Source organism: Leuciscus leuciscus (assembly GCF_965113295.1).
Source record: "Leuciscus leuciscus genome assembly, chromosome: 4".
NCBI classification, from domain to species: Eukaryota; Metazoa; Chordata; class Actinopteri; order Cypriniformes; family Leuciscidae; genus Leuciscus; species Leuciscus leuciscus.
In genome coordinates this window covers 13,641,152-13,658,897 of record NC_138728.1, presented here as the reverse complement: position 1 = coordinate 13,658,897, position 17,746 = coordinate 13,641,152, and the positions used below count along the sequence as shown (strand labels likewise).

General features: G+C 38.0%; 1 protein-coding gene across 5 annotated transcripts; it reads left to right on the top strand.

The window, feature by feature from the left end:
• Positions 1-428: 428 nt before the first annotated feature.
• caprin2 (caprin family member 2) lies at positions 429-11,776 on the top strand. 5 transcript variants are annotated; one of them, XM_082166934.1, is made up of 21 exons: positions 429-832; positions 2,345-2,570; positions 2,715-2,777; positions 2,858-2,944; positions 3,030-3,268; positions 3,691-3,773; positions 4,423-4,560; positions 4,654-4,694; positions 4,789-5,040; positions 5,417-5,458; positions 5,528-5,647; positions 5,774-5,858; positions 6,262-6,314; positions 6,420-6,530; positions 6,632-6,718; positions 7,755-7,874; positions 7,978-8,152; positions 8,237-8,347; positions 8,671-8,768; positions 9,045-9,105; positions 9,564-11,776. In XM_082166934.1, exons 1-21 carry the CDS (start codon positions 801-803, stop codon positions 10,124-10,126), a joined length of 2,787 nt encoding a protein of 928 aa, XP_082023060.1. In that variant the 5' UTR covers positions 429-800; the 3' UTR covers positions 10,127-11,776. The 5 variants fall into 5 exon arrangements, with proteins under 5 accessions (XP_082023060.1, XP_082023057.1, XP_082023056.1 ...); XM_082166931.1 differs by having other exon boundaries at positions 431-832; positions 6,435-6,530; positions 8,237-8,407; XM_082166930.1 differs by having other exon boundaries at positions 431-832; positions 8,237-8,407.
• The last annotated feature ends 5,970 nt before the right edge of the window (positions 11,777-17,746 follow it).

The following is a 17,746-nucleotide window of genomic DNA, read 5'->3' as shown; positions in this document are numbered from 1 at the left end:
TGACCTTGGCATTGTTCGTGCCATGCTGTTTATACAAAAACTATAGTTAGATCATACCAATAAATAACATTAAATAAGCTAGACAGGGTAACAATGGCTATAGAGAATGGTGTTTGCAACACAAAGGTTGTGGGTTCAGGTAATACATGAACTGCATGATGAAATACATACTGTTATGGGTCAGTAAGAAGAAATTAATATTTTCATTCAGCATGGATGCATTGAATTAATCAAAAGTGTATGATAATAATAATAATAATAAATAAGACATAAAATAAACAGATAATAATAAGAAATATTTCTTGAGCACTGGATCAGCATATTAGAATGAATCCTGAAGGATCATGTGACACTGAAGACTGGAGTAATGATGCTGACAATTCAACTTTGACATAAAATACATTTTAAAACAGGAAACATTTTTAAGTTGTAATACTCTTTTACAATAATACTGTTTTTACTGTATTTGTGATCAAATAAATGCAGCCTTGAAGAGAGAATAACCGACCCCAAACATTAAATTAACACTTTTTTAACATCAAATGTCTGTCCCTTACATGATGATATTTGAAATGGTGACACACCATAAATATCAATATTTGAACCCATTCTAGAGCATGAAGGGAAGTCAAGTAAACAATCTCAGATAGATAGATAGATAGATAGATAGATAGATAGATAGATAGATAGATGATAGGTGAGAGAGTGCTGAGGTTGCGCGAGGGGACTGTCTGTGTGTGTGTGTGTGTGTGTGTGTGTGTGTGTTTGGCTGTGTGACGTCATGATTGCTCCTCCAGCTGATGGGTTTCCTCTTCTCTGAGGGCATAAAAAGGTGAGAGGCTGCTGCTGTCTGTCCTCTCTGTTTAACCCACCGCTTTATTTCGTCTTTCCTCCAGCTCACCGAAAGGCTATCTCATTTGCTTTTGACTCTAAATGAGCTGCCTTCCCACCCTAGTCATCCTAACGATCTGAATCGCAGCAAACAAACTCACACACCGGCAGAGACGCATGAGGTCGGTGAGATATCTGCGCGTTATGTTGTCACATGCATATCTGTGCTTTTATTCGTCCTCTAGCAACTTATTTGCGTTCTCTGCGCGGTCATTTTGGGTGGTGGCACCCCGTCGATGCTGTTTGGGGGAGGATTATTCTGGAAAGCATCAAACTCGTGTCGGATAAATGCTTTAAAAGTTGCGTTTTACAATATTGCAGCTGCTCTTTTTGAAATGCAAGTTATTGTAGCTTGATTTGGTGGTATGCTGGATGCATAACCTATGCTTATGAACGCCAGAATTGCATTTGACGTTCTATTGAATATTTGTAAATGGCTGACTGTAAATGATTACGGTTTTGCATAGTGCATTTCCGTGGGTGATTCGCCTTTTGTCGTTGCATTTGTCAGTCTATCATGTAAACGCCATGTCATGGTTGGTGAGCACTGGCGAATGTCCAGACACATGGGCAGAGTTTAGCTTATAATGCAGTTATCAAACAGTGCTTTTCGTGCATAACTTCTCAATATGTCTGCTGATATTTCCTTTTTCAGTATTGTCATTGGGTTACTGAACTCCTTGCATGATAAACAAGGATACATTTATATGGCACTATATACATGCTTTTAAAGGCAAAGCAAGTTTGTGTAGCACGGGCATGGAAGAGGTATTATACATTAAAAGTTTCTTTACATATTTTTTTTAATTGGGTTGTTCACTAAAAATGAATTAAATCATTTTCTTATTTTCATTAACTAAAACTATAGTAGGCTAGTATCTCAATGATACTAAAATAACACTGAGGAATTTACACATAATCTGATTATACATACAAATTATACATAATTAATTAGGCTACATAAGACCCCATTATTGGTGGCCTTAAAGTTTATTTATGAAGGTTGCCCCATTATGGTCATCATATCCACACGCTTTTAAAATACTGTTCCAAAGGTGTTGTTTTTGCAGTGATGCCATAGAATTTTTTTTTTTTTCTTAGTGTAAAGAATATTTTAATATTCTGAAGAACCTTTTTGCTAAATAAAGTGCCTTTTTGTGCCGTGGAAAGTTTTAAAGTTTATAGATGAATGTTGAGATCACATGACCCCATATTATCAAATAAACTGAGTTTGTGTGATTCTTCGTTCATACCAATAGGTGTCAGTATAAAGTTTATGACCACTGTGTTGTTGGTGACATGTATTGCTAGGGCAATATAAAGGTGTGTATATAGTATACTGTACATTATTCAGTAGGAAGTAATCTACTATTCCATTCTGAACATGTAAGAGCCTGTCTTTTTATTTCCACAATAATAGTGTGACCTTTCTATTCATTCCCCTGTCTATCAGAGAGACTAAGATCATGGTTCAGCTGTCACCATCTCGGACTATAGAGACGTTGACCGTGGAGAAGGATGATGACCAGGACAGCCCTAAATCCGGGTCCCCTCGAGTGCTCACCGCCCTCCAGCTCGCCCTTAACCCGGCCGCGACCACCTACTACGGCTACGAGAAGTACATCGAGGACGGCCTCATCTGCCTCAAGCACAAGATCCGTAACATTGAGAAAAAGAAGGTACCTTAATTGTTATTTGAGCAGAAATGGCATGAAAGAATGAGTTTTATTGTAGTCTGATGGAATTGGTTTTGTTTTACTCGTAGAGCATCAAATGACCCTCTGACTTGTCAAAATGTGTTTTTTGTTTTGTTTTTTCAATAGCTGAAACTGGAAAGCTACAATGAGAGGCTGGAAAAGGGGGAAAAACTGAATCAAGACCAACTGGTAATCGTTTGTTTTTTTATGTTGTGCATTTTGGGAAATGGGGCTTGTTTCAAGATCCCTGATGTATGGTAACGTTGCAGGATGCTGTGGCGAAGTACGAGGAGGTTGTCCACAATCTTACATTTGCCAAAGAGCTCCAGAAGACCATTAGTGCCCTCACACAAGATGTAAGGCTTATGCATTTGTAAAGTTCTGAGCAGAATGGAATTGTGCTGAATGGTTCACTGGATCTTCTGATGCTCTCCGCCGTAGTTGTTGAAGGCTCAGCGGAAGGTGGTTCGCCAAGAGAAGATCATGAGGATCGAACAAGAGAGGAAGCGTCTGAGCTTGATTCTCCAGGTGCAATACGTCCTCCACAGTCTGCAGAGAGAGGACGTCCGGAGGAACTTCTGCAACGCCAGACAACATTCCCGTCACCTGACCACACGGGATACGGAGAATTTACTGGATCTGGCATCATTATTGGGATGCAAACGAGACCATAAGATGAGGTTTGTGCTACACCTGATAATGCCATTAGCTCTATAGTCGACGTTTTTGTATTTTGTTTATACACATTTGATTTCATTACAAAGTGCTTGTCATTTGTGCATGGCTCTCTTGGATTCTTGATTCTGATTGGACAAACACAACATTCTGTGATCAAGTGTAGTACTAAACTTTATAATTGGGGACTGATTTCCAACATTGTCTATGTCTGTTGTACCACTAAAATCGTTTTCATATAAAAGTGTTTAATGTATATTGTGTGTATAAAAATATTGATTTTATGAGCCAGGTGTGTAATAGTGGGATAATGTACAGTAAACAAAACAAAAAACTTCAGGATGATACAAGAGCTATCACAGTACTGTATTTGGTGTCTATTCAGCCTGTTGATGTGACATGGTCTTCCTGTTGTTTCCTGCTCTAGTTTAGAGGATCAGATGGAACAGGCTGCTATTGTTTACGCTGAGCTGCTGGAAGGGAAAGACAGACCAGTTGCTGGCTCGACATGTGAGTTTCTAGCTCATTCTCTGATCGCCAAATTAATTTGATGGTGTTATCTAATGAGCCAGGATGTTTTTTTTCCTCTTTTATTATTGTATAGTATATATAATTTTTTATATTTATAATCTATAATTTTAAGTGTTTTTGTTACCAATTGTTTATACTAGTGATTTATTTTTATATAAATAGTCACTGGTATAAAGTAATTAATAAATTAAAGGGCATACATTGCACTAATATATATATAAAAAAAAAATATAAAAAAAAAAAAAAAAAATATATATATATATATATATATATATATATATATATATATATATATATATATATATATATATATATGTGCAATGTATGCCCTTTAATTTATTAATTACTTAAAATTATAGTAATTAATAAATTACTATAATTTATTAAATACTATAATATATATTAATTACTATAATATATAATTAATTATTAATTATATTAATTTTTTACCATTAATAGTGGTAAATGTATTTATTTCAAGGCATATTTTGTGTTCTGTATGTGTAATTCAGCAAAAATAACCTTTTTTATATTTGTGTGGATGAAGGGGTGTTTGAGACTTGCTAATAGGGCTGTGAGGGCACAAAGTCAAAATGTTTTGAATCCGAGCGCTGCCGTCTTTCCACAGATAAGCACATGAAGGAGAAGCTACTTCAGCTAGTGGACTGTGGCTTTTTTGACCACGTACCACTTCCTAAAGTTGACAGTCCAGAGAAGACTGAGGCCGTAAAGGCTGACCCTCCATCCAAGCCTTGTAACCTCTCCAGTGAGATTTATTCAAATTTAACATCCAGTTTTAAATAATTTCAGCAGCCATTCTTTTACTCTAATACATGCCATTTATATTTCTGTGTTTTAGCACTGGTGAAGCTGAGCTCAAAAGAAGTGCCTCCCAAAGAGGTAAAAACAAGTGACCCTGATCCTTAAGTCTTCAACGCTATAAACTATGTTTTGGAGAAACACAAGCAAGTCAGTAACTTCTGAATGATGCCAGTTTCTTAACAGACGATACCTACCTGAAACGAACGTCGCTGAGCATAGACCGGATGAGAAGGCTTCGCCCCGTAGCTGGAAGGATGAGTTTTTGGCTATGAAGCAAAGGGAGCCACCGGACTCATGGGAAATGGAGCTTTCTGATCCTCCTGTATCCTCTCAGTCCCCTATACGGAAGCCATGGAAAGGGGCAGCAGGATTGATTCCTAAGACTACAGACATCCTGAAGAGACCCACAGTTGACCCCAAGGAGGTGAACATTTTTATTTACTTTTCATTTTAATATTAATGGGGGACTCCCAAGTATTATACTGAAAGAGAAATGGAAATACAGCCAGAACAAATGATTAAAATATCTGGAAAATAACTGTTTACCTCACCATATCCAAATATAATTTTTTAAATAATGTAATTTAAAGTGCAATTTTTTTTTTAAATTGTGAGGATTTTTTTCTTATTGTATGGACCCCTAAGGTCACCTAGGGCTCTGCGCACTGTAGTTTTAAAACCCATTAAAAGTTGCTGCTTGCACGACTGATCCTCCATGTTGGCAATTAGCTCAGTTGGGCAACCGTTTGATATGTAACAAGGTCATTTTTCTAACTCTTCACATGTGTGTTGTCTTCTAGAAACGTCAAAAGAAGACCAAGGTGGAGCAGGACTCCAAATCGGTGAGTTTAGATCCATAAACTCATTTGTTTCAAAGCAATTTAATAATTTTTTTTATGCTTTATACTCAGACTCCTGTCGCTGTGGAAGTCTTTAGCTCTCCATCTCCGTTACCGCAAGACCCTGTTCAGCGTAAACAGCAGCTGGAGACTCTGATGGACCAGATCTCTGGTTCATTCAGCTTCATGCAGGCATGCATTAAAGGGGATTTTTTTTTTATTAAAACGCAACAATACTTAATAAAATTTTCCCATTTTTGTTGAAAAGATCTTTTAGAAACTAAGTGTTCAGAGACTTTTCCTCTATTCTGTTCGCAGGAGTCTCATCTGGATGGAGAAACTTCACCTGTAAACAGTCGTGCAAAGAGATGCCATCCATCTCCAGACTGCTCTACTCCTCTTGGTACATGAGCGCTCCATATTGAAGAGACAGCCCTCCCAAAAATGTAAATTCTGTCATTACTCACCCTCATGTCGTTCCAAACCCGTAAGACTTCGGAACACAAATGAAGATCTTTTTGCGGAAATCTGACAGCTCTCTGTCTCTCCATTGACAGCTACGCGACTGACATTTTGACACTTCAAAATGTTCATAAAGAGATCTTAAAAAGAATCCATATGAATAGTGGTTTAGTCCAAATTTTCTGAAGAGATTTGGTCGTTTTAAATGATGAATGGATTTAGGCATGAGGGAGAGTAATAAATGACAGGTTTTTAATTTTTGGGTGAACTATCCCTTTAAGTTACACATTAAGATTAGGATGGTGTTAAACTGATATTGATAGTCTGCTGCTTTTAACATGCAGCACAAAGGGAACTGACAAAAAGCCCATCAGATAGTCTGCCTCCGTCCCAGCTGGTGAGCATGTTTGTCTTGATATGAGAGCTTGATTTGTGTATAACAATAAAAACATGAGGTCAGCATTTTCTGTGACTGACCACATATGACATGTTGTGATCGTAGAGCACTCCTTTACAGATTCTGCTGTCTGGAGAGGGTAAAGGCTGTCTGTCAAATGGAGACCGTTCTATTACCAATTCTGACCTAGATCTACACCATGAAGATAAGCCACATGTAAAGATTTTTTTTTGTGATGGTACAGTTATTGAATGTAAGATGCCAAAAAGTAGGCTTGTAATCTTAAATATGCTATAATGGTATCTGTTGTTTGTTAGAAGCAAAGTGAGGGCTTCACCTCTCCTCCACTGTACCGCAGAGGATCCTCCATCTCAGTCCCTCTAGAAAATCAAAGCACTGTACAGGTAAGAACTTCACGGACAAATAATTCTCATTCATGCTAAATGGAGCGGTCCTAAACCCTACAGAGATTGAACTGGGGATTTTTGTTGTTGATTTGAGATTTGAAGGTTAAAATTTGAGGTTTAAAAATGTTATTTAGAGGTTTTAGTTGCGTACATTTGATTTGGATATTTCATGTTCTCATTTCCACTATTTTTACGTTTAGATTTATTTAGCCTTCCTCTAATGCTCACTTTAATCTTTAATCACAGTTAATCTTTAATCACAGTTAATCTTTAAAGTACCAATAGTCTAATCTTTACCAAATCTCAAAATGAATGGCAGTTTTTATACTGTACACTAATGTTGTGGTGCCTAATTTCCTTACTTGGCCAAATAAATATTTTTAAACTCTAAGGTAATTATCCATACTGTCTATGGTAATTATCTGTTTCAGACAAAATGCAACCTAGGGTCTTTTTGTTAATCTACCCGAGGCAAACTCTCGTGTAAAAGCATAATTAGAATGGAAACGCCACTTAAGTTTGACCATATTTTCGTTTTGGTCAAATTGCCTTTTGAATGGGAGTGCTTGGGGCACTTCTATGATAGCATCAAAAATCGCTGTTTTTAAAACGCTAAGAAGGTTCGACACAACATGAAACTTTGCTGATGTATCACCAGGGGCTCTACACATGAACTTGAGCACCAAGCACTCCCATTCAAAAGTCAATTTAACCGAAAACGAAAATATGGTCAAACTTAAAAGTGGCGTTTCCATTCTAATTATGCTTTTAACTGAAAGTTTGCCTTGGGTAGATTAACAAAAATACCCTAGGGTTGCATTTTGGCGGGAGTTACCCTTTAAATTTGCAGCCTTGCAAGAAAGTGATTTTAAAAGTTTCTAACCCTGAGCTCAGGAGATTTGGAAGACTTTGTGGCTGAGTGTTTACAAGTGGAAATATAAATGACTGGAGATGTCATATGGTGCCATGGAAATGACTATCCAGTGCTTTTAAAACCTTGTTTGGGATTGACTTTATTTTTTGTATGTGTCAGGCAGGAAAGCAGATGTTATGCAATGGAGTATCATCAACCTCTGTGGTTGCGCAGACATTTACTACACCACCTAGTCACCGATCCATCAGTGCAGAAAACAACTTCCACAACATCCATTCTGTGAGCATGTTGTTTGTCTCCATATGCTTCAGATGTCCCTAACATCAGTTCCATTTTATTTAATGCAAAACATCCTATCTGAAGCCTCTCCTCTCCTCATCAGGTGTTTAACGTGGCATCTTTGCCAATCAGTGAGAGCTCGGGGATGAAGTCAGATGAGAGTGGGTTCTCTGAGTCTCTGCATCTGAGTTACACGTCAGCCAAAACCCAGAGTTATTCCACCGCAAGCACCCAGACGCCACCTGAACTCAACCTGCCTGAAGATGACCTACAGATTGGTAAAACATGACCTACAGATTAGTCACGCTCTCACACACACTCTCAGACTGTTAGATTTTGTCTCTAATCATGCGTTTTTGCAGAAGGCCAGTACCAGCTGGAGTGTCCGGTCAGTACAGCTGGTCACGCGTTCTCTACCCCTCAGCCACAGTCTCGTCTGAGTCAGTCCTGTTACCCCCGCGGTACAGCGAGAGGTATGACGCGTGCAGGCAGGGGTTTGGGTCACTCATACAGATCACCCGGTGGCTACAGAGGTACCTGTCTCTTCCTCGGTCTCTTCACTCTATGTTAGGCTTTCTTTTTTTTCCTCTTTTTTTTTTTGTATGGTGTGCAGATCACTTAATGGTGGTGTATTTTCTGTTCTAAATTTTAACACAGAGCCAATGCATGAATTCTCTTGTTCTTGCACAAACTTTATATACCATTTACTATACTATTTGTTATCTTTGCAATTTGGAGCAGACCTGGATTAATAGTTTAAAACCTGCATATTTCTTTCCTTCTGACTGATTTCCAGGTGGTTATGAGGCCTACAGAGTGAATATGCGTTCTCCAGGAGGGGGCTTCATATCCCAGACACACAGAGACCCTGGATCTGCCATTTATGTGTCTAGAGTATGTATATGTAGCATATTAGTTGTATTAAGAACAAACCAGTACATTTTATATTTATTTTGTGCTGTAGGTATTTTATAATATTTTCTGCTTTTAGTTTACTTTATCTTATTTATTTTTGTGTTTAAGCCATTATAGTTTGTATGTTAGAGGTCAGCATTACTAATGCCATTTGTTATATAAACAGCTAAATTAATTCATTTTTTCATTGTGTTGTAGGTAATATTTTAGATTTATATATTATATTGGGTCAGTTGTGACTTGTTTTACCAATAGGAAAACGGGTATCAGCAGAGCTTCAAACGAGGTGGAGGCTCAGCTACTCAAAGGAGCAATGGTATGAGCAATCTCCCATACTGGTATTTTGTAAAAAATTATATTTAAAACTGATACTTTCATTTTAAAAATGGTCCCTGTTCAAAAGTTAAGATGTGAGGAACAGTGTTGGGGGTAAAGTAATGTGAGCTATGTAATCCAATTACTTTCAAGTAAATAGTAAAGGAAAGCATTCATTTTATATTTACAACAAAATCTGAGTTTTTCAAATAATAATTAAAAAAAATTTTTTTTTCGCAAGCCCAGCCCTGGTGAGGAAAAAGTAACGCAATGCATTACTTTCTATGTGTTTTTTTTTGGGTGTAAAGCCCAAAAAAAGAGTAACTTTTTAATGCATTACTTTCTATGTGTTTTTTTTTTTTTAGGGTGTAATTGTTTTAATGCATTACTTTTAAGAGTAACTTATAGATTATAATAGATCAAAGTGATGGTCTGTCTTTGTCTCTTCCCCTCTTTTAGCTGGTTGGAGTGACTCTTCTCAGGTGAGCAGCCCAGACCGGGAGGGTGCGTATCCGCACGACTCAGGAATCAGTGACACTCTCTCCATCCCGCCAATGGAAGTGCCCATCACACCCCAGGGCCCGCACACTATGATGCCCGTACATGTGTACCCGCTCAACCAACTCCGCGTGGCTTTCTCCGCCGCCCGTGCGGTCAACTTCGCCCCTGGCACTCTGGACCAGCCGATCGCCTTTGAGCTGCTGCACACCAACCTCGGCGAAATGTTCGACACGACCAGCGGCCGTTTCACCTGTCCCGCTGCCGGCACTTACGTCTTCATCTTCCACATCCTGAAGCTTGCCATCAGCGTTCCCCTGTACATCAACCTCATGCGCAACGAAGAGGTGATGGTGTCCGCGTATGCCAATGACGGCGCTCCGGACCACGAGACCGCCAGCAATCACGCTGTCCTCCAGCTGTTCCAGGGTGACCAGGTGTGGCTGCGGCTTCACCGCGGCGCCATCTACGGCAGCAGCTGGAAGTACAGCACATTCTCTGGTTTCTTGCTGTACCAGGACTGAACATCTATCTCTAAATGGGCACAAAAAGGGAGGATGGGGCATTTTGGATGTTCTTTGAAAGCTACTCTGCACTTTATTGCGCTTTTGGTTACGCATGGTGCAACTGCATGTTTGAAAGATGTTCAATAGTACAAAAGTCAGTGTTAAAGCTAATGTAAGATGTTTTGCTGGTGAACGTTTACATGGGTTTACCTGGGTTGTTCTTTTTATTTGATTATTATCATTATTTAATATACTTTTTTCTTTCAGTGTTTTGAAAGTCTTTACTGTGTACTTGGGTACACAAACCCGTAACCCAAAGTAGCTGCATTTAGTGTGCACTAAACTGAAATCCTAACATTCAGAAACGTCTTCTGGTGCTTGTTAGATGGCCCTGTATTCTCACCTGTTCACTTTAGATGAGAGAAAGAGAGAGAGAGGTTTCCCAGCCATACAAAAGTCTGCAACATGGTGCCTTTCTGTTTTTTGGGTCGTTGAACAAACACATCGCTTTGCAAGAATGGAGGATTTTTTTTTTCTGGTAATACTTGACATGTTGAGCACTTTAAAATGACTTGGTGGCCTTGTTGGGGTTTTGGGTGTATGTGTGCTAATCTGCGTGTTTGTCTGTGGAATACTGTGAGTGAATCTGTTGAACACTGACTCCGCCGAGAAGGCGTTTAGGCCAAAATTGCTCCCTCTTGTGCCTGAAATAAAAATGTGCAGTTCACTTCTGTGATGGCTTCATTTGTGCATCAAGTAAAGCTGTGAATGCGGTTTAAGTTTGCAGCTGGTCTAGCTGTTTAGGTTAGTATCAATGCAGATAGTGTGGGATGTTTACCTCTATTAAAACCAGTCTCACAGAACTTGGGCTTCTGCTAATTTTCATCTCCTGAAGTTGCTTCTTGCACTCAGTTTGACAACTTTCAGATTTGTGACTTATGGCAAAAGCAGTCTTTATAACGAGAAGGGGGTAAAAACCCAGGTTAAACAGGTTTTCTGTTCAAATGTGAGTTTTTAATGAAAGTAAGCTTACAATATGCATCAGAGGGTGTCAGAATGCTGACAGGTTTGTATGTTTTGACATGTTCTGATGTTTTTTTTGTGTTTTTTTTTGGTTTCCACGTCTACGGTTATTTAATCTTATGATTCTTGTAATGTGGTTTTCATTATAGCTAATCTCCGTATAAATTTATCTTTACAGATGCATAGCTTCCTTTATGGGTGTTTCTATTAAACTAGAAGTCCCTTTGATGTTTACATACACTAGCTCCAGGTCAGGTTCATATAGAATTTTTTTTTTTTTTTTGGGTGACATTTACAATAAGGTTTCATTAGTTAAAATGAAATATTAATAAACAATACTTCTACAGTATTAATCAATCTTAATTTTAATATTAATAGATTATAAATGTAGGCTGTTAACATTAATGCACTGTGAACTAACATGGACTAACAATGAATGACAGTTTTTAACTATTAATAAATGCTGTAACACATGTATTGCTCAATGTTAGTTAATACATTAGCCTACAATAAGGTCTCATTTGTTTACATTAAAGTGTTACCGTTTATTTAATGAAATTTATATATTAGTTTAAAAATATAATTAATTAAATTATGTAGTTAATTATTAATTGCAGTTTGTGATGACATTTTAGTTTGAAATCACTTTTTTTTTTTTTAAATGATAGATTTGTTAAAAACAAAGTTTGTATCTTAAATTAAAAATAATTCTCATGTTCTGCATAATTCAATACAATTACAACTTGACTGAACATACAATAAAGTATGTTTGTTTCGGATGTGTTTATTAGGCCTACACATGTGTTTATGCTTGATGTAATGTCTGCGACCTTGCGATAAACAAGTCTATAAACACCCTTATATTAGAAGGTCCCTTGGAAAGGGTTAATGAAACCCCTTGATCATATCACGTAATCGCGAGGATAGTGCATTGTCTCGTCGTGGATGTTTAAAAACATTTAAGATGAGCACAAGAGGCCGCTGTTGCCCGACTCGTTGATCGCGTCTGTTCTGTGCGTAATGGAAACATAAACACATTCGTTCAGTAGGACTTCACGCGTCTCTCGCGAGAGCTTCTACTCTCAGATCACTTGAGTCCTGCCATGGGCCATAAATGTCACAGCACAAATGTTTACTTTCCATTTCTCAGCTTTCACAGGCGAGTGTGTCCCCGTGTATTCAAGTTATGTTCTACTAGTACTAATGGCTTTTAAGATTACGATTCATATTGATTTTGTCGTGATATCATTTGTGCAATGCTGACTGGCTCTTTGGCTGACTGTCTAGTCCATGCTAAGCAAATACAAATTCTGGGAGAGTGTCTGATATTATAATCCCTAAACTGAAATTTAACCTCTTGCTGGTCTGCATGACAAGTGTGTCTGCGGTCGACTTGCCCAGACATGATCATATAATACCCTCCCCTTCTAAAACCTAGTTTTACCCCCCTGTATTAGGTCATGTCCCATGTGAACCCGCTGCTCCTCCTCACCCTGTGTTCTGCGAGGTCCCAGGATGGCTGGGATGGTCAGCTGTCTTCTTGCATGCCGTGGTCTGGAGATCCTTTGCTGGACTTTGAATAAAGGGACTGTACTGTTCATTGTGTCCTTTTAAACAAACTGTTCTTTATAGGCAAATGGGTTTGTCTCTTTGCTTTTGGGGTTTTTAGGGGGATGGCAGGAGCGTATAAAATTCCCACTTCTCTTTTTCTAGTATCAGCCTGAGGCTTTTCTGATTTTCAGTTCAAAACAATGTTGAGGTCATGAGTCATATTCTGAGAAAGTGTAAGTTTGGGAAGACACCATATTCAGTGGTTATATCCCTGAGATTACCGTCATAACCAAAAGTCAACAAATAAACTACTAAACAGCTGTAGCTACAGGCACAAAGAGAGGGTAAAGTTAGCTAATCGAACATGACTATTTCTTTCGATTCATTTTTGTTTTTTCAACAGTACCCAAAATAATACTTGGAATTCTGTCATTTATCAGTGGAAGACTGCAGCTAAATGGTGTTTTCACAAGCCACTTTCAGAAAATGGGTCATTGTTGTAATGTCTGTTCTAGCAAGTTGAACATGTGACACTCCCGTCACTGTTTCAGGCATTTATACAATCATATGTAATTTGATAGTCTTCTGTCACCTTGCCTTGCCTTGACATTTAGTTTTTTTAATCACACCTAAAATGAATAGTAGCATACTTGTGATATTTTTTTATTATTTTTTTTTACATCATGTACATTCAAGCAGTGTTGGGGGGTTATGCATTTCAAGTAACGCGAGGTACCCCATCAGATTACTTTTTCAAGTAACTATAAAGTAACACATTACTTTTAAATTTACAAAAAATATCTGAGTTGCTTTTTCAAAGTAATGCAGGTTACTTTGTTCTCCTATGTATTGACTGACAGCTGTCCTGTGCTCATGTTGAGAGAAATCAGGAGTAAGTGCAGAGGTGTTGTGTGCGCTGTGGGAATATGATGGATTTTGTAGTTCTAGACTAAATGTGAGCATCTACTCATCTCACTTGCACAAAAACAGATTCAGTATTCCTCAAAATTAATAAAAACAGTGAACTGCAAACTCAGAATATCATGCAAATCTGCAATGAAATGTTTCATTTGTTTGAGCTGTGCCATCCACTGTACAGGTGTGAATTTGCGTTTCCTTAAGCCTGAGGCTTATTGGCTGAATCCGAAATCGCCCCCTATACCCTCAAATAGGCCATTATTTGAGGGGACAGCCATTTGTAGTGGTGTCTGAAACCATAGTGGAATTGCTCATTCAATCCCACATTGCACCGCAATTATGAGTCAACAGCCGATGTACGCTCAACGGCTCACTGAATTCGCTCACTCATTTTCATTCACTCCTTTAAGTGAACTGCATCAGTGGACTAATGTAGGGAATAGTGATTGAGGGTTTAGGGGGCGATTTTGGATTCAGCCATTGATTCCATGTTTGACGTGAAAGGGCCTTTACATTTGGCTATATATATATTTTTTTTGTTATTAAAAAACAAACAAAAAAGCCCAGTCCAAATGAGATTTTTTTTTAAAAGTAATGTTACATTACTTTTCAAGTAACGCAATTAGTTCCTTTTTAGGGATTGACGCACTATATTGTAACACATTACTTTTAAAAGTAACTTTCCACAATCGAGTCTTTCTAATCAGACCAGTAGCCTTAAAAAAAGCAGTTTTATTTTATATGCAGTGGGTCCCCTCATGGGGGCAGCCATTTTGAGATCACATGACCAGCCTACTGGAAACACTTCTCATTTTATCTTGTTAACCCCTGTTATTGGACATTTTCATCCATAGAATAAATTATTCATGACTCAGAGCATTTCTTGGCAACTGAAAACTTTTGCATTTTGCATTGAACATAAATTACTCTGTGTACCTTTAAGGTGCAAATCAGGATAGTAATAGTTTTTCTTGTTTTTGACTGAAAAATATATATTGTTAACATTAGTTTATGCTATTAGGCTAATACATGCACAGCATTTGAGTTGCAAAAAACTGACTGTCTGCAAAACAGGGAAATGAACATTTGCGTGCACTGTCTTGCCCAAGCTTTGGCAATGTTTTTCATATGTTTCCAATGAAAAAGTCATTTTATGGCTTGCATCTGTGTAAGAAGCGAGTAAAAGGATTTTAGAATTACATTCCATGAAAAGTACTTACGACAAAAAGTTTGTGCTGTGGGTTGGACTGGTGACAGACTAAACTGTATGGCCAGATTTGTTCACAGAGCTACTATTGAGAGACGTTAATAAATACAGATCCATCCATTGCTGTATAAATGCTCACTGTGGATGATAAATTAAGATTACTTGGATCTCCTTTTGTCAGCATATTGTTCATGGTGGCTTTTATCATTCTGTCATTGTGTGTTTACTTCTCTTTTTTTAAAATCACTTTTAGCACTGACATTCTCAAAAAAATTCCTTAGTGGGGAAAGGCTGTGTGCAAAATAGTTCAGCATAAATTCCCAGCATAACATAGCAGGAAATCCCCTTTCAGAGGTCCAATCCAACACATTTGCTGGGTGTCTTGCATCGTTGCAATATGCAGTGCAGGATGGGATGGGGTAAATATCCTATTTTCCAGCCAGGAAATAAACTCTGTAAGCTACGATGGGTTTGTGATAAGATTTGCGACTGATTCTGCAAATCCTGCCCTGTTGTTTTAATCTATCTGATAACCATCTTCTCATAACAAGTAGTAAATTGAAAACAACTGAATTGCTAGTTTACAGGGAACTGCAGAAATGTGTTGCCGAGGCGCATGTAGAATGTAAGTGACCCAAACACCCAGCGGAGTGAATGTTTTCTCACGGCCGTGACAGAATTCAGACATTTCGCACAAAAGAACGGTTGTGCGCCTTGTGCATACACCTCTATGAGGAGGTCCAGGTGTGTGATTCTAACCTGAAGCTGCACCCCGTCGTTTCTTCTCATCCATGCGATCTCACTCCTTCATGTTGGACGTATATTTTCCCTAAACCTCCTCCCATCCTTTAACTCCTCCACTCAGTGTCAACATGTGGCCCTGCAGTTAGCTCAGTGTCGTGCTATGTTTGGAATAGCATATTCTTACTAATCCAGCAATAGCATTCATAATGTTAATGTTAAGCTTTCTGTATGCAGTGTGGATGAGCTACTACATTTGTATGCAGGACAGTATGTTGTGTTTACATTCAAGTTGCACATTTAAAGGGATAGTTCACAGTATTTATATCGTTTTTATCACTTATACACAGACATGTCCAAGTGATCTGATCTGACGTGTACGCAGACTGGTGCATATACACTAGATGTCGCCTTAAAGACATTCGTTCCAATGAACTGCCGTAGACAAGGCGACATCTAGTGTGTATATATCTATGCACCAGTCTGCGTACACGTCAGATCAGATCACTTGGACATGGCTGTGTATAAGTGGTAAAAACGATATAAATACTGTTCGTTTTCTCACACAAACCGCTCGTTTCGTGTCTTAGGCCATCAATGTGTACTTACGATGGGGAATTGTTTAATTTGGAAGACGGGGAATTGTTTTAATTTGGACTCTGTGCATGCTCTTTGAGACAGTGACCATAGACCTGCATTATATGGCTGACAGACAAGAACGGGTTGACCTAAAAATATCAAAATTGAAACTACTGTGGAAAAAAAGACACCTACATCTTGGATGCCCTTGAGGTAAGCTAAAACATACCAAAAATTAATTTCAAAGTGAACTATCCCTTTAATATATGTGAAAAGTTATGAATATCGCAAAAAATAATTAGCAAAGAAAGCACCGTTTGCACCCTCTGTGTTCGTGTGAACAAAATAGTCACTTCCAGAGAAAATTGGTGCAAAATGGAAATGAAAGCTGAAGTCATTGTACTCAATTTATAAAATAAATTACTTGCTATTTACAGTGGACAAACAGAATTCTCTGATGCACTTCATGTTTTCTGTAATTCTGGAAGTGATGAGGTCAGTCGTTTTGGGAGGTAAAAGTGGTCAATCATCTTGGCAAACTATTCAGTTTTTTTTTTAGAGTACATCTAGGAATTTATTTGTTAAATGGGGTTCCATTGTAGTTTATGTACATGCCTTCTTACAGAATATGTTTGCATTTATGCACATTTTGGAATTCTAATCCACATCCATCCCTCATTTTTATGCAATATCCCAATTTGTGAATGGAAACCTGACTAATGCTGTATTATTTATCATGTTCAGAATAACATACTATTCTTACTACTCCTACACTACTATAGTATGTAATGTGTGCACTACATGGAAATTGTATGTGTGCGTGGAATACCCAAATGACCAAATATATATCTGATTCCATTGTAGAGTATTATTGCAGAATGTTTTTTAATGTACACATCACAAATTGTATCCATATCCATCCAGCATCATAATGCAATATCCCAATTTGCACAAACGTATGTGAATGGAAACCTGACTAATGCTATTCTAACCCGATTACTACTATTCTACTCCCTTACAGATAACCACATTTGTTCAAATATGTAGTATGCAGCAGATCACACATCCTGCTCAGGGACTACAGATGCAAATTAGATAGCTAATTCTGGCACAACATTTGTGTTGTGCATGGTCCCTGTTAAATAAATGAAATAAACTAAACTTAGCTATACTAAACTGTACTAAAAAGTACACAACTGAGCTTATGAGGTGACAACACTAGCAGTATCCAGAAAAATCTGCACTGTATCAGTGAGTGGTAAATTAGAATCTCATTTCGAACATAACACTCTCTTTTACACATTTGTTTGCTATTATAGCACAGACTTAACAAATCTCTGCCATTATAATGATTCGTCCTTGATTTAGTGTGTTGTAATTAGGAAACACTCCGCTATTGTTTAAATCTGATTTATGTTTACATTAATGGCTGCCATCTTTCTTTTGTAGGCTGGAAGCAAATGAGTTTGATGCTTGGTATGGGGGCAGGCTCCTGTTTGCAGACTCAGACTGAAGATAATATTGGGGCTGGTTGGAAAGTGCTGTGGTGTGGTTTGACTTGGTGGCTGGCGAGACCATCTAATCGTTAAGAGTCTTATGTTCTGAAGTCTACTACTTTT